Source organism: Prunus dulcis, chromosome 3, assembly GCF_902201215.1.
Source record: "Prunus dulcis chromosome 3, ALMONDv2, whole genome shotgun sequence".
Taxonomy (NCBI): domain Eukaryota; kingdom Viridiplantae; phylum Streptophyta; class Magnoliopsida; order Rosales; family Rosaceae; genus Prunus; species Prunus dulcis.
Window position 1 is genome coordinate 23,065,489 of NC_047652.1, and position 18,053 is coordinate 23,083,541.

Consider the following 18,053-nt stretch of genomic DNA (forward strand, 5'->3'; position numbering starts at 1 on the left):
CTTTAATAAGAGCTCATTATTCTGCTCAGCTAACAAGAGGCAAGATACAAGTTCCGAGAACTTCTTGAAACCGCTATGTCTGTATTGCTGTTGAAGGAGGACATTTGAAGCATGAAAAGTGCTCAGAGTTTTTTCGAGCATATCCTCCTCAGATATATTTTCCCCACATAGCCTCATTAATGAGGTAATTCTGTGCATAGCAGAGTTATACTCGGACACTAACTTGTAATCTTGAAATCTCAAGTGGGTCCATTCGTATCTAGCTCTTGGGAGAGTCACCGTCTTTTGGTGATCGTATCTTTCACCTAGAGCTTTCCACAGAACCAACGGTTCATCAACCACCACATATTCGCTTTTTAGCGCTTCATGGATGTGGTGGCGAAGAAAGATCATGGCCTTCGCATTCTCTTCAGGCGAAGCATCATTCTCATCTACAATTGTTTGTTCGAGGCCATTGGCTCGTAGATGAATTTTGGCATCCAGGACCCATGATAAAAAGTTGTCCCCGAAAAGGTCCAAGGCAGCAAACTCCAGTTTTGCCAAATTTGCCATCCAAAACTTTAGGCTCGAGATCTGGAACATTAAGCCACTTATTAATAGGAATTTCATTATTCATGTATATTAATTGATGATAAAAATAAATTGTCATGAATTTGCTGTCCAAAACTTTAGGCTCGAGATCTGGAATTTCTTTATTCATGTATATTAATAAAAATAAAGTGTCATGAATTTGCTGTCCAAAACTTTAGGCTCGAGATCTGGAACATTAAGCCACTTATTAATAGGAATTTCATTATTCAGGTATATTAATTGATGATAAAAATAAAGTCATGAATTAAATTGCTTGCTGTATGGACGTTAATCCCGCACCATACCTTAAATGTGCGGTAAAGTAAATGTGCTTGTATGGGCACTAATTCTGCTCCATACATTTAAATAAAAGCAAAGGCGTGGACGATAAACCCGCACCACCCTTTAAATATTGCCGTATGGGTAATAAACCTACACCATACCATAAATAAAATTAAATGTGGGGATAAAAACCTCCACATAATATATATGAAGTGCATAATATATTATATAGTATGGGCAATATTACTGCGCCACTATTCAAGATATAATAGATGGGTTTTAAGATCACACCATCATTTTATTACAATAATTTGTATTACAACGCGATGGGTAAAAATAAAATTACACCACCATAAAATAACAGGACTGATTAAATAACTTAGAAATTACAAATTACGTTACAAAAAAGTAAATTAAACAAGCATGGATTAAGCAACATAGAAATTGTGAGAACACAAAAAAGAAAGTTTGCATGTCGTTGTAGTAGTAAAGTGAGAGTAGACATATGACAGAGAGGAGACAGAGAAATAACCACATAGTGTTGAGTTGGAAAAATTTCAGAAATAAAAGGAGAGACTATCGTGCTGATAACGTGTTATAAAATAACCTGAGATATGTGCGAATTTTTTGAGCTGCACGTAAAGTAGACGAGACACAGTATTTAACGAGGTTCGGCTATGCCTACGTCCTCGGAGAGCAGCAGCAGTAACCTTTTCACTAAATAATATAATAGGGCTACAAATTTAGAGTTTACAATATATGAGGCTTACTGAATTTTCTCTCTGCTTACTCACCCTCTTTCTTTTCTTCCTCTTCTTCTTCTCTTTCTCTCTTCTTCTTTTTCCTCCTTTCTCTTTCCGTTTCCTTTTTCTCCTTTCTCTTTCCGTTTCCTTTTTCTCCTTTCTTTTCTATCTCACTTTGCAGGCAGAGGGTTGCCTATTTATAGGCATGTTAAATGGCACCCGTGATACACATCCGTGAGTGTGCAGGGGATAAACCTCCAAAATATTTTGCTTAATTTCTTTGTGGGCCCCATAAATGTGGGCTCCACATGTTTATTCTTTACAACACTACGTTATAAATAAAGCGTTTTTTAGAGAGTGCTTCTTTAATAATCACTTTCAAGTGTGTCACAAAAGGGATTTATGGAGGAGAAGCACGTGGTAAGTGCTTCCTTCATAACACCTCTTTGGATTTTCAATAAATTAAAATGACTTTTTAGTTGCTATAATTCTTAAATTTATACTCGATTTGCATTCTATTCTTCGAATTTCCAAAATGATTTTGTAGTTCATGAAATCCACTTTGTTCAGTAGGGTTAGTCTATTGTCAAATTTAGGGACAATACAATAATTTTATATTTTTTATAATGGACAAAATAGTATTTTTATGTTATCTATGAGAGGTGGTTGGTCGAATTTGGGGGTGTTTGTGTTGAAATAATAAAATTTTAATTTATTATGTGTTGTAAAGTATAAAGTAGTGGAGCCCACTTACTATTTGTTTGTAGACTTTGGTGCATGATTGTATTGTAGATTCACGGGTGTGTATTGTAGATTCACGGGTGTTGCTCACCCTTTGCCTATAAAAGGCTTCTCTCTTATGCAAAGAAAGTAGAGGATCTGAGAAGAAGAGAAGAAAACTTCAATGACAATTCTCTGCTCCTAAAATTCTCTCTCTATCTGAATTCCCTTTCTATTTTCTCTTTTCAGTTTATAACACGTTATCAGCACGAATTCGCTCTCAAATATACGAATTCTCTGATGAAACTCATCCCCTCAACCCTCTCCTCTCTCAGCGAGAATACCAACCAAACCAACCACTCCCACACACTGGCTTTGCTGCTTTTCTAGCTCACCCTGCTATGAAAACAACTACTTGTCTCTGTTTTTGACTCTGAGCTCTGTTTTATGCGGACCAAGCAAACCCGAAATAGCATGACTACGAATTGAGGCTTCACTGTTTGACGTGTTAATTGCCTCTAGCATGGAAACAACCTCCTCCATTTCTGGCCTTCTCTTGGTTTCTTCATCCGCCGTTACTCAGATCCATGGCCAAGCTCTCTAGCCAAAGTGATGAAACAGTGCTAGATCCGGAGAGTTTCAAACGGCGTCGTCTTAGAGCCGTCGGCTTCTAATTTCTTGCACCTCGGACAACTCCGACGATCTGAGAAGAAGAGAAGAAAACTTCAATGACAATTCTCTGCTCCTAAAATTCTCTCTCTATATGAATTCCCTTTCTATTTTCTCTTTTCAGTTTATAACATTATGAAAGGTATATTAGATTTTAAGGTTTTGAAAAAATAGTGGGGTAAACTTGGATGTTTGATGGGTGTAAATAAAAAAATTCAAAAGAAAGCAACTGGGGTTTGTTCTTGTTGTGGTAGTGGAAATGGTAGATTTGAGTACAAAGTGGTGATGGGAGTGATGTTTGGTGTTGGTGATGGAGGTTTGATTTGAAGTGATAATTTTACACTCAGATTTGACAAAATTTATCAAATAGGACGACAGGACTATCACTTCGAATTGAGGGACTGCAATAATCATTTTACAAATTTAAGGACCAAAATGTAAATCTCATCTAAGTTTAGGGACTATAACAACTAAAATGCCAAATTGAAATTTCTCTGACGATCTTCTAGTGCAGCACTTCCAAAAAAGCCTTCATGAACAAAATGTTTCCTTCATTCCAAAAGGAGCCTAAGCAAATGATAATCCAATTCAAACCAGACATTAATTAAGGGGATTAATCTAAATTAATCCATTGGTGTTCCTTCCTAGGGCATAGAGAACCTGCAAAGCGGGCAGGAGCCTCGCCTGCCGAGCCACAATTCGATACAAAGCGAGTGAAACCTGTGTTTGCAGGGCATCTCTCTGGCTTCAGCGCCGACCTCCAAGCCTTCCAAGCAGATACTGCACTCGGCGCCTTGGCTCGTCACGGTCACTCTTGGCATGGCGTCTATGGAGGCCTTGGATGCCGCCGCCGCCAACGGCCCATTATTACCAATATTATTGAAATTATTAATACTTGTATTGATATTGAAGTTGTCGTCTGCTAGTAGACGGCGCCGTATGTAGTGTCGTCCTACCTCCATCTGCAAACGAATTATGAGACGACTATGCAAGCCATGGAGATCATCAGACTCTGTATCTGATTCCATCCATTCCGCGATTCTACGGATACGGGACATTTCGGCGTTTTCCGAAGCTTCTGAAGACATCGATGGCTTTGGTGTGCTTAGTGCTTAATTGGTATACTCTGTGCTTATGAGAAATTTTATGTAACATATATATAACTGCAAATTGGGGCGTGGATATAGCGTGACCCTCGTCCACAGAGTAAAGAGTCACCGGATGTGACTGTGTCGGTATTCCAAGCCAATCACGAGTTAATGACCTGTTTTACTTTTTTTACGCTGTTTGTGTCGGAATTTCAAACCAATCATGAATTCTAAACCAATTGTGTATGATGCTTTTTACCAATCACGTATTCTAAACCAATTGTGTACGACGTTTTTAAAACTTTTTGCGTGACAATGTGTGATTGAATTGAAATACTGGCACAATGACATCATGCTCCCTCCACGACCTTATTTAGCGCATGCATTACAAATGCATGCTATTTATAGGGAATGAGACTGTCATCGAAAAAAAACTTTGGATAATGAAACTTTGAATAACTTTAGAGTAGTAAAATGAAATTTACCCTATTAGGATGACACTGCCTCAATATATCATTTTGCCAGAGCCTAGGAACATTGAAGCCTTCTCGGAAATGGACTTCCACCGTTGGCCTTTGCATTCCTTCTTTAAGAAAAAGGAAGGACTGTCGAAAAAGTATTAGTAATAATAACAAAAGGGGCCAAAATTCAAGTTATAGCATTTGTATAGTGTGTAAGAATTTAGTATGTTATCGCTCGCTCAATACGAAAGATCCTTTTAAAAAAACCCCCAAAATTCAAACAATTGACCAGCCAAGATAAAAGTTTTCAACAATCTTGGAGCAGTTTCCAAATACGCTACTCGGCAAATAGTAAATACATGTACTAGAGTCAGTATACTATAATTTTTTTTCGAAAAATTATAGATTGAAGAATACTATAACAAAAGGGAATATATTTATGACCTGTGACTGAGAGGGAAACCAATGATTCATGAACAAGTACTATTTGGTATTGGAGTATATTAACAAACAAAAAATCTAGAAAATTTGGTCAAATCTAAGTGTAAAATTATCACTTCAAAAAAAAAAAATCTAGAAAATCATTCCAAGGCAAGCTACTACATGTCTTTCTTAAATTGAACTAGAAATAGGAAAGCGGCAAACTAACTGGGTTTATGACGTCCTTAAACCTCACTTTTCATTCAAAATTAATCATTCATACCCTCGTAAAGCACTTTTCTGGACAGTAATTGAGAAGCCAAACCAGTAAGTATATATCCATCCCACTGATCTCAAGTTTCAATTTGTGGGTCATATACGTTGCTACCCACATGAAGTTATAATCTGAAAAAGTAAGTTTCCTCTATACTGATATATCTATCGTCTCATTTTTGTGTATCGGAAGAAACATCAGAGAAAAGAAAAGACACTCTGAAATCCAAGAAATGTTTCTACTTCCCTGGTTTTGGCAACTGTTGTCAATGTGCAGCACTGTCTTTGTGGTACAATTGGAGACGGCTGCTGTTTCCTTGTTCTGCTCTCCATGGAGCTGCCTGGATCTGCGGATGGCCTGGTATTCTTCAACATGGAGATATCAAACGATAGCATTTTACTAGATGATAGATGAGCAGCGTTGCCTAAACCTCTAGGAGAAGCATTCGATATCCCGCATTCATCTTTTTCCACCTCTTTGGTTTCCAAATCTGAGATGAGTGCAGTGTTTCTCAATACTTTATTTGAGTTTGTTCCTTTTTGCACGCCAGAAGGATCCATGCTCAACACAGGATGATTCTTAGAGGGTTGTTCTTTTGTTTTGGTTAAGGACCCGGACTCCACCACCTTCGATTTGTTGATCACCGGAAAATTCTTGGCTTTTGTTCGTATGTGCTCAAATATTGTTTCTTCTCCTGAAGTTTTGAATGCGCCATCTCCAGGTTCAAGAGGAAGCCCAGCTTCAGTAGAGAAAAACAAAAGGCATAATGATTAAACACTCCACATAACATATATAAGAACCAAAAAAGTGATTGCGAGTGTGTGTGTGTGTGTTGTCACCTCTCTCATCCATGAGGTTATGTTGATTTTGTTCTGTCTCTTTCGATTCGGAAGATGGATTCACCACCGCCCATCTTGGAATTTTATTCCATTCCAACTCTTCCAAAACCTCAACTTCGTTATGGGGTTCAAGCTGCTTCTCACGAGCACGTTTTCTTGTCAAAACTAAGCGCTCTGAGGATGGAGAGCACACAACATTTGATGCCGCTAAGACAGGGAAGTTCTTCGCTTTCTCACGTATGTGGTCAAATACTGTTTGTTGTGTAATGATTTTGCATTCATTGTCTTCAGCCTTGGCAGCAATCTCATCTTCGTGAACATTGGCAGCAGCTTCATCTACAAAGATTTGAGGTAAAATTTGTTGGCGAGTAGGGGAAAAGGTTGAAAAGAAAAGAGTAAAATACTTAGCATCATCATTTCTATCAATTAAGCTCTACCTTCTTCAGACTCTTCATCCAGGAGGTTGAAACTGGGCCTAGTATAGAAAACCCAAATAATCAAGTAAAACAAACCAAATTGTCAGACCCCTGAAAAGCAATTTTAATCATCAGAAATGAAATGCAAATATCAGTGAAGAAACACTCACATGGAATCATTTACCCTCTTGGATTTGGTCGAGTTCGGAAGCTCTTTGGTTGGAGACTGATGTATAGCATCATCTTCGATGATACATACTTCCTCAGGTGGGGGAAAAGAGGGGGGTTTCTTTCCCCGTTTGTTATTCACACTTAAATTGTCCTTCATAAATATAAGTTTTTGGTAGATATCAATGCCAACTGCATGAATAAAACAACAAATTAAACATAATAACCCAGGAAATTTATGCCAGACTATATTGTCAAGTGGCAGAAACCAGAAATAGCAGGATAGGGGCTATACTGTATTCTTCAAAAATAAGATTAGCCTTTACAGTCAGCTTTCCTTGTTGGGGATTTGACAAGAGAATTGTGGCGCTATAGGGGCTGCAATGAAACAAACCAAACTCAGACTAAAGAAGGTAATAATCATGCACTCTCAAAAGCTCTCCCAGAACAAAAAAGGGAAAAATCTTGTGCTGTCAACCAGAAACCTGAGCTTCTTCTAGTGACTTAGTCATACTGTAAAGGTTACTATTTTAATTTTAATAATCAGTGTTATCATACGCCTAACATGCTTCCATGTTTTCAAAGAGAGAACTAATGCGTTAAGGCTGCACACCTGGAGAATTCTTCCACTCTGCAGCCAGAAAGCATAGAGTAGAAACAGGAAGTTTACCGAACCACCTCCGGCCAAAAGAAAAAAGCTACATATTAGGTCTAGTAAACAAGTTGGCAGGAACCCCTTGGTATTCTCCTTTCATCTTGTGCAAAAAACCAAAGATTAAAAGTAAGCGACCAAGTTAGGATCACCTTATTTTCTCATGAAAGAGAATCAGGTTATCTTCTTCTGAACCAACAATCTGTAGCAAATAAAATCTTAGAATTAGATTTGCATAACAACACTAAAAGTAGTATCGCATCAAACATTTGACAAAATTATGCAGAGCCCTGCTAGAGTATACCATATCAGCATAGTGTCGTTTGGTTGGTTGGAATGTCTGTGATAGCCGAGTCAATGTTACCACCAGCTTCAATTTCCCTTGCCTCTGGCATTCAGTTTCCTCAACCTTCATCTCAACTTTTGGAGGTAGCGAGTGTAGAGAGTCTTTTAAATGGTTTCCAAAAGGGTACTTTCGACCGGTGACTATCTCTATTCTCCTGGGATCAGCCTCAGCCAGTGTTCCAAATGATTTTACTCCCATTGAATGTAATGCCTGAAGGAAGAAGAGTTGCAAAGGGTCAATATTTGAGTGACACAAGGATATAAAAAGCAAGTTTAATTCCCGAACGTATAACGAAGTGGGATACCTTTGCAGTCACCATTCCAATCCCAGGTAATTGTTTCAGCAGGTATGGACTGTCATCCCAGAGTTTTTGATATAATGACTTTGCCAGAAGCATTGAGTTCAGGGCTCCTTTGTAGTTCTTTTGGTAAATAAAAAATTCTTTCATGCACCTGGCAATTCTACAGCCATTTGAACATATAGAGTTCATATCCTATGACACAGAAACCAATTTGATTTCAACAATCTAGCTCTGAATATAATCAAATGCAACAGGGATCAAGGTTATGAAGGAACACATTAAAGGTTATGAGCAACGAAACCTGGGTAAGGGATAAATCATGAACCGAAGGATCACCAGTCAAGCAGTCATTAGCCAGAACAAATATCTTTTCTTCTCTGGTTTGAATACGCTTTTTTCGCTTCCCTTTGTCATCAAGGATATGAAAGCGAAGTCGACCATCTTTATCAGCGTTTATGTCATTTAGAAGCTTCTTCTCATTACGTCTGAGCTGTATCCCTACATACACCAGTAGATAGATACATGATTCCTTCATTCGACTTTTCTAAACAACAGTGAAATGGCAGGAAGTACTTAAATATACATTACATGCAATTTCCTCAGAACGGCATATAACATGAAGAGCATCTTCCAAACTGCAGTTTACAGGTGTCTGCATAATGTGTTTCATTGTGTCAAATTTCAGGTAGTATTTCGTCATCAGCCTCCCAGGTTCTAACGGATGAAAAAGGAATGTTAGAAATTAGTAATATTTTGGTCAAGCGTGAATTCTGAAGGTACTGTGTTATGGGTTAATGGTATTGATACCTAGTGGTTTCAAGAGAAAACCATCTTTATCCGTCCAGATCATCTGATGGTGGGACAACTCATTAACTTTCTTTACACAGACGTCTGATGGAAAACAAAATTGATAATCAAATGAGAGATAGAGATACAAGGGCGAGGAAATCCCTTGATAATTCTACAAGTACACAGTTTCAGTACCTTGCATATGTTTTTCTATGTGGTCTTTAGAAATCACTTTTCTAACTGCATAGTGCCCAGGGTTCTGATTATGCATTAAACAATCTGAAGTTAGTTATATGGGAAAGAAATATAGGAAAGATATCCATTTAAATGGGTGCCGTGATTATTACTTGCCTTCTTCATTCTCACATACAAGAAAGAGCACTTCATCCATTCAATTGCGCTTGGAATATTAGAGACAGTCAGTTGAACTATCTCTGCGGTTAAATGCTCCGTCAAACATGAAAGCAATCTAATAAAAGGAGACAAAACAAGACATGCAATAACTTTTTCAATACACCCTCAAAAAGCCCAGAGCACCAAATTCATTCTGTGATAAAATTATAACACATACTGCGATTCCACCATCTCACATCCATTCAAGAGATTCTCGTATAAGTGAACCTGAGATCAAGTAAGAAGAAAATTACGTATTCCTAAAGGAAAAGAACTTCAGAGACCAAACAGGACTTGTTCAATTTCTAAAACAATGAAGAGACTAGATGAAAAATGCACACAGCAGTGAAAATGAAGGAAGAAAGACATTAAACTACCGTATCTCTTCTTGTCATGATTATAACCATTCCTGTATCATCAAATGGTGGCCGACCTGCCCTCCCACACATCTGCAGGATGATACAACTGACATAATGTGAAACTAAAATTACATTTAATAGGACAAGGTTTTCTTTTTATTTTCTTCTGGCGTCATTTCTTTCAAATAGAACCTTGATTATTTAAATGAGATAATATATCATATCCCAATCATACCTAATTGGAAACATTCCTTCTTAAAAAGTATCTGAATTAACAAACCTGTTGTATTGTAGATCTGTCATATTCCATGTAAAGACCTTTTTCTTTGTTGCTGGGCAAAATGCACATGTTAATTAATAAACACAGAAGATGTCCTCTCAAGTTTCATTGTAATGATTTCAAGAAATGGAAGTTCAAACATACAAGTGTTGTGTTGATTTTATGACTACTGTATGTGCCGGTAGGTTGATTCCATGAGCAAGAGTATTTGTTGTGCACAAAATTTGAATATCACCCTTAAGAAAAAGACTTTCGACGAGATTACGATCCTTCATGGAAAGGCCACCATTGTGATAACCAACTGCAAACAAACAATTTATTTGTTAACAACTCAGTGTGGGACTTGCAATAAATTAAAGTTTACTGGGAGCTGAACAGCAAACAAGTAGCTCTTATACCACCATAAGGAATATAAGATTGCATTTGTTTGTCACTGCATGATAATGAAGCTTCCCTTAGCCTCTCTTGCTGTTCTCTGTTTTTAATGAACGGATTTGAATGGCCAAAGGCCATGACTGTCTGAGAGAGTCTATGTGCTGCTTCTTGTGCACCTTTTCTAGTAGAACAGAAAACCAGAGCAGATTTCCCTCTCGAATATTGCATGAGGATATCTGTGAATCAGTTGTAAGTACATAAGTTATTCATGATTTTTTAGCGTTGAAGTTTCACAAGAAAAACAGATACAGATATAAAGGAGGGGCGTCTATCGAAATGTCATCTTTACCAAAAATGTAGTTTTGAAGGCGCTGGAAAAGGGAACAATACAAACCATCAGAAGAGTGAATATTGGGTCTATTTTTCAAGTACCTATTTTCCAATAGGAGCATATGGTTTAATATTATCAAGAACGTGGTCTAAACAATTACCTTTTCAAAAAGAAAATCATTTTTTGCTGGAGTGTAGCCTGCAAAAGAGGTAGTTTTGAATATGAAATAATAAATGGGAAGCAAATATGATTAAAGAAAGACCATGCTTCTGCAAATTCATAAAGGTATACCAAAAACTTTTGTTGTCAACACAAAGTGATTAGTAACAAGCATTTGTCTTCCTCTAATAAAGGATATATCAGGAAGTTTTTCCTCTTAAAAAATACTTAACAAAAAGAACCGAGTATGTACAGCGAGTTCTGATCAAAAGGATTAGGAAAGTAGAGCACTTGGTAAGAAACATAAATTGTGAATGGAGAATCATGACATATATGCATACCGAAAACTTTTGTAGTCAACTTTACAGGCCTCATCTCTTCTCCAAACCTGTAGGGACAGCAGAAATAGTAAAAAATAACTGGATGCTCGTATTAATGAAGATAAAAGGATAACCTAATGCAATAGCATAAAAGGTCGAGATACCTTTTAACTCCTCGGACAGGAACCTTGAGCCATTCCGCTGCAGTGGTTTACACACAATTTATAATTGTTCAATCATTTATCACTTGTAATCTTTAAGAAATGGTAAATGCAATAAACTCCAGTCATGCTCTTTCTTTTGACTATCAAAATTACCATTGAATGCAAATCTTACCAAGGTCCTCAATATTTGGAATGGTAGCAGAGACAGCTAGAAAACGAACATGAGCCAGAGAGCTTGATTTCAGTTCAGGGTTGTGAGCAAGCATTTTTATTCTACTAACTATTGCCTCCAAAACCGCTCCACGAGGATCATTCAACAGATGAACTTCATCAATAAGTAGAAGTGCTATATCGCTGAAAAAGCTCAGTCCACCCTCCTTTGCACGATACCGGGTTACTGCATCAAATTTCTATTTAGAAAAAGAATTAGTGACGCTTTTATTGCATAGTTTTAAAAGAACGGTAGAACTGAGAATGAAGCATTTTTTTATAGAAATTATATATGTTGAAATACGTTGAAGCATAAATGTATGTGCGCATGAAAGTCGATAGAAGCCAAGGAGGAATTGGAATTAAATTGAGGTGATTATAAAGGAGAGACCAGGAGAGAATGCAGGTTGACACGGGCTAGAAAAGGCAGGAACCTGAAGGGATTGCGTTGTTGACCCAGCATAGGGCAGCTTCGTTGAATTTATTGTATAAGTTACAAATTTGTTTTGAGACCGCACTTGAATCTTTTTTCGTTACCCTGATTGGGTTATGTACTTACATAGGTACTTTAAGTTTTTAGTTTGTATATTTGTGTAGCATACATCTTCATACTCACCTCAGGAGTGGTTAAAATAATGTCTGCTTCCTGTATATTCCTGGCGTTGTAAAATTCGTTATCTCCAGTGAGTTCCAAGCAATTTATCCCCCAAGACCCGAACTTCTGATTCCAATCGCGAACCTTCTCCTGGACTAAAGCCTTTGATGGGGCTATATAGATCTTCATTCCACACAGAACAAATAATTAATTGCGGGATAGTGAGGCAAGGCACAAACTTTAATCCAACAAAAAAAAAAAAAGACTACACCAACTTCTAGCCTAGAATAGTGCACCATGTGCAACAATGCAAGTGCGTGGAATTTCCTATAACAAAAAAGGAAAAAAGAAAACTGGCCTAAATCAGAATGAGAACACATCATATGGAGAAAAACTGAGAAGACGAAATTAATCATCAAAGCAAATATAAAAGAAGATCTTTGAAAGCATTCGTGGTTCTTTTAAAAGCACAAATCAAGAAATTAAGGCTCCCACGCATATATTGTAGCACTGCCTAAATGTTTACTACCCTTTTGGTTGAAGACATACAAAACTTACTGTTTTGAGGGTTCCATTTGTATGAACGAGCCTACCATCCTCAGAGAGGAATCGTGAAAGGAGCCTCAAAATGCAAAGCTCAAAGATGACTGTTTTACCACTTCCAGTTGGCGCTGACACAACCATGTTTGCATCTGAGTGGAAACAAACAGGAAAGCATTCACTCTGCAGAGAATTGAAGTACCTGCATACACAGTAAAGGATTACATATTAAGCACATCTTAATGCACCATGTGGATAGTACAGAGATCATCACACCATCCAGATGAACCATTTGTTACATTATTATCTCGAAGTCATTATGCATCTCCAATGTTAGAAATATGCAGCATTTGCAAGCATGTAAAAGGAATTTTGTCACAATGGCTGAACTAGTGGTTGTGCCTTCATCTTACGGATATGTAATACAAGCTACAGAAATATGCTCATTTGTATTTGAAAATAGCAAAAGGAAAAAGAAAAAAAATACAGAAACAAACTGGTTCCAGTACTCAAGCTTTCAGAACAGGCATCCAACAAAACCCCTTTTAATAGAATTTGAGTTGACAGGGAAATTACCTAAAATTAAAAGATGAACGAAAAGGAGCAGGCAAATCTTCCAAAGACTTAAGTGTATATGAATCCATGTTGAACTCGTTTCCTGAAAGACTGAAAGAAGCAAAAATAAATAAATAAATATATATATATATATATATATCATCAGATTAAGATCCACATAATTGATTGCATTTGTAAGACTTATATCTATTTGCTTATCAGAAGCATGATAGATTATTGATAAATTTCATTTCCTCGCATATCCAGATCCAGTGGAATTTCATGCTAAAATTCACAGGAGGAAAAGAAAAACAGAGCAAATGATACACGTCGCTTACAAGAATCAAATTAAAAGGATATTCACTAACCAAATTATAAGTCTCAAATTTGCAGGAAGTTGCTTGTAAGATCATAAATCCAACAAGTTACAGAGATCAATTATCAAACAGCACATAAACATGCTAAATCTCTTCATATTCCTATTCAAATATTCGGAATCGAGGTTAATCAAAATCACCGATAGAATCAGTTCTCAAAGTCTGAAACCAGGAATTTCAGAACTCTTTCAAATAGTTAAGTTCTTGATTTCATCGAACTTGATATTTAAATTTCATGAAACTGCAAATTTACGACATGAGTTCGATATCTTAACAATCTCTGTCTTTGTGCGCGCTCAATATCAACAATGCAGGCCATTAAATTGAAGTAATACTGACCCGTTCCTCGATTGAAGATGAAGCTCCCGACCTGGTCCTCGATTCAGAAACACTGTCAGTTTAATCGAAATGCGAAAACCGAGAAAGAGGTAAAGATAGATCTTGGGGAAGAGGAAGAAGCTTCGGCTCTCGATAGAGAGAGGTCTCAGTTTGCAGGTGAAGGAAAACGAGGACTGTGATGAAATTGAAGGTTACTTATAATCAGAGAGTTGGCTCTTTTGGCGGGAGAAGGGTCCGGAACGCAGTGATGCAATGCGTGAACGTTTTTGCGATGGAGCAAAGATCCAACACGCGGGACCACTGAATAAGATTCTCTTTCATCTTTGTTTGGTAAATTTTTAAAAATTTACAAGACAATTCAAATTTGAGAGGTGAAATACTCGTAAATGTAAGTTGGTTGAATTTTTACAGTACTTCATAATCAAGTTTTGAGATTTTGAGCCTTTAAAAGTTTTTAGCTCTAGGTATAAAATACTTTATTCTTTACATGTAAGAGAGTAAATATCCTCGTAACCACTCCAATCTCACCCCGAAAAGTTCATACAATAAACTTTTGCTTGAAAGTTAATGGGAGATTCTTTACATGTAAGAGAGTACAATATAACAAAAAAGCTTTTAACTTCTTGTAAATTACAAAACTGCCATCAATTTCTTAAAACAAGCCCAACCCCAAAATCTCATAAAAATACCCAAAGCACTCAATAGGACATCAAAGTAATTTAATAATCAATATTAAATTCAATAAGGCTAGCTATCATTTTTTGGATTTTTTTTGGGTTTGTTTATAGGAATTCAATTGTGTAGGGTTTATTTATAATATTAGTGCTAGAAATGGGTATATCACTAAATATCTCAAAGTTAATTCCAAACTCCAAACATTGTAATTTAACAAGTGGATTTGTACACCAATTAGTTCTTATAATAGTTGTATTTCTTTTACTAATGTTTGAAGAAGTTTGGACGGGGTGCGGTAAGGCGGTGATATAAGTGGATAGTGGTGGTGGGGTAGGCTAATGGTAACGGTGGCGATATCATATTTCATTTTTGGCGGTCGAATATCAATGTTAGAGCACATTTGGTTCATAGTGGTGGGGACATCGGAAAATTAAGGCTTGCATTAATTGCACTTTTTTCATGACCATCTTGTCTCATTCACAATTTAGAATTAGAATTATAACATAGCATTAACTGCATTATTTAGTTTATATTTCTAACACAAGTATAATTGAAAATTTAAATAAAGTTTATTTTACATTCCTACTAAAAAATTAATAAAGTAGTATTTCATGGTTACATTGCATTTAATGCTCTCCCTCCCCCTCCTTGGGGAATGACAAAAAAAAAACATAGGAAATGATTTATCATCAAATTCTTTAGTGGAACCAAAAGGGTTAAGGTATGAGTGGGGGTGTTGGTCGCCTCTCTAATTGAATCTGCTTAGACATGGGCGTCCACATGTCACAATCACATAACTCCATTATTATCAACTACATTGATGGCATGTTTACTAATATGTAATTGAATTATGAGGAATTGAATTGATGAGGAGTTGGATCGAGAAGAATTAGATTTCGGATTCCTATTGAAGTTGTTTACTAAACCATATGGATTAAGGGGAGTTAGATTTCGGATTCCTATTGAAGTTATTTACTAAATCATATGGAATTAGGGTAATAGTGGTATTGAATTACTAAAATATCCCCGTTTTAGGGTTAAAATAATTGGAAAATTTGGAATTTTAAAAATTGTATGAGGATATAATGGATGAAAAAGATGAATTCTTGATCGGTTAGTTCTTCAGGAATTAGAATACTACCTCCCCCAAAGAATTGAATTCATCTAAAATCAGGAATTCAATTCCTAATTTTGTATGAGCCCCACTTACTTTTTAATTCTTTAATGTGAAGTAAACGCATGAATTCTCCATAAGTGGAAAATTCATGATGAGAATTCCAATTCCTAATTAATAAACACACCATAATTGGCTTATACATGGCCATCCACATGTCACACACATAACTCCATTGTTATTTATTTTTATTTTTATTTATCACTACATTGATTGGATACATGTCACAATGAAAATCGGATTAATATTGTGGATTTGTGATTCACTTATATCAATAACTAAAGGGAAAATTCAAGAGAGCACCAAAAGGCTAGAGAAATGAGTCAAAATTCCAAGATGAATGATAAAACTCGCGAAGAATGGCAAAATAAATTAAAAACGCAAGGAAACTGCGCAGAAGTTTTTTTCCTACATTTGGATGTCTGCAGTTCCGGCTTCTTTTTCATTTGAAATTTTTGTTGCCCTATTATTTTCATTTGGGATGCATTATGGGCTGTGGAAATTAATTGCCACAGTAAAACAAAGTACTTGGCTAGTCTGCTAGCCAGCTAGGCATTTCTACATTTGGTTGCCTGCAGGTCCAGCTGGAAATTTTTCATTTGAAATTTGTTTGGCTGATTTTGATGGGTTATGTTAGGTAGATTACGTTTTATACACAATCTCTTTAATAGAGGTAGAACCCATCAATATAATGGATCTCATATTTATTAAAGAGATAGAACATAAAGTGATATAAAATGTGATCTCACTGACACTTTTCATTTGAACTGTTGGATTGGACTACATATTGGCTGTGTAGTTCGTGGAAATTGCAACAATATTTGGTGTTTTGGGACATACAAGAACAAAGGTTTTTCATGTTCTAGATTAATAGATTTCTTGAAAACTATTTAATTTTGTTTTGTTGGAAAAAAGAGTTTAATTTACCAACCTCACATTAGTTCATACAAGAAAAATAATTTAAAGTTTATGATTTAAAAGATAAAAAAGCTAAACCACAAGGTGTGATGCGGTTGGTAAACTACCACCTTCAGCTGGCGGACTATCTGATGCCTTAATGGCAAGGGTTCGGATTCAGTTAGAAGCACTTTCTAGTCAAGGACGAGCTAAACCCCGAGTGGGAATTAATCCCACTTTTTCGAGTGTGGGGACACCTCATGGTAATTTTTTTTAAAGAAAGAAGATGAAAAAGCTAACTATTAATCTAGAACGTACCTAACTTTCTAGTAGTTCATTTGAAATATTTTTGGATGGTTTTGCATTTCTGTACCTAAGACTAAGAGTAAATTTGGAATGTGGATTTTTTATTATTTATAACTTTTTAATTTTTTTGTCTAATTTTTCATTCTAAATAATACAAGAGATGGCGAATGTACAGAAGGAAATGTAGTAAGTCCTTTTCTATTGCATTGAGCCATTTTGTTTTTGTTTTTATTTTTTATTTTATTGTTAGGACTTTTGCTATTAAGATAGACTATAACATACTAAACTTACACACACTACACGTATGTTAGAACTCGAACATATGACCTTTTCTGGAGGAGCAATTGCTCCAAAGCACTACATTAGTGAGTCATTCGCATTGAGCCATTCTTAGTTAAAAACATCGAGAATCTTATCTTTTAACTCTTTTACTTTATTTAGTAATGATGCACACAAACTTTTCTTTTAACTATCTCACATAAAATGGGCCCTACATGGTTTAATGATTCTATAGACACCATATAATTCTACTTACACATAAACTTATGTATTGAATATAAAGTATTAATATATAATAAAAGTTAATAAAAAATATTTGAACATAGATTTACGCGTGAGTAGAATATAAGTGGCAGAAATTGAATGGAGAAGGTAAGGAGTGAAGAAGGAATACTCTTGTGTGTTTAATAGTATTTTCATAAGTGTATTTTTTCCTTAATACAAAACCCAAATAGAAGTCGTTAGCTTCATTTGCCAACAAATAAAAACTTGTGTTATAAAATAATTTGAGATATATGCGAATTTTGAGCTGCACGTAAAGTAGATGAGACACAGTATTTAACGAGGTTCGGTTACGCCTACGTCCTCGGAGAGCAGCAGCAGTAGCTTTTCACTATATAATAATATGACTACAATAGTGTTTACAATATGTGTGGCTCACTGAATTTTCTCTCTGCTCACTTACCCTCTTCTTTCCTCTTCTCCTTTCCTTTTCCTCTTCTCTCTCTTCCGTTTCCTTTTTTTTTCTTCGTTCTCTCTTTGGTCACTCAGCAAAGGTATTTATAGGCTAAATTATGGATGCCCGTGAATGAACAGTTATTGCCAAAGTCTCTAAATGAATAGTTAGTGGGCTCCACACAAAGACTTTTACAACAACTTGTTAAATCTTTGGTGGTGGTGGTGTTGTTTGATTATTTAATCCTTATACTTACATCACAAGGAAAGCAAGAACAGCAACTTTAGTATGTAGTCGCTATATTAATTAAT

At 36.1% G+C, this 18,053-nt stretch overlaps 1 protein-coding gene across 1 annotated transcript; it reads right to left on the minus strand.

The window, feature by feature from the left end:
• Window positions 1-5,164: 5,164 nt before the first annotated feature.
• LOC117621310 (DExH-box ATP-dependent RNA helicase DExH17) lies at window positions 5,165-13,117 on the minus strand. Its single transcript, XM_034351712.1, has 27 exons — window positions 13,041-13,117; window positions 12,483-12,666; window positions 11,946-12,107; window positions 11,292-11,529; window positions 11,120-11,156; window positions 10,977-11,023; window positions 10,637-10,674; window positions 10,495-10,516; window positions 10,169-10,381; window positions 9,915-10,071; window positions 9,771-9,822; window positions 9,509-9,580; window positions 9,310-9,359; window positions 9,090-9,207; window positions 8,934-8,997; window positions 8,757-8,840; window positions 8,538-8,663; window positions 8,251-8,447; window positions 7,953-8,141; window positions 7,607-7,858; window positions 7,455-7,504; window positions 7,264-7,281; window positions 6,946-7,028; window positions 6,653-6,842; window positions 6,504-6,541; window positions 6,067-6,402; window positions 5,165-5,966 (listed from the first exon to the last, which is right to left on the minus strand). Exons 1-27 carry the CDS (start codon window positions 13,106-13,108, stop codon window positions 5,425-5,427), a joined length of 3,627 nt encoding a protein of 1,208 aa, XP_034207603.1. The 5' UTR covers window positions 13,109-13,117; the 3' UTR covers window positions 5,165-5,424.
• Window positions 13,118-18,053: the final 4,936 nt, after the last annotated feature.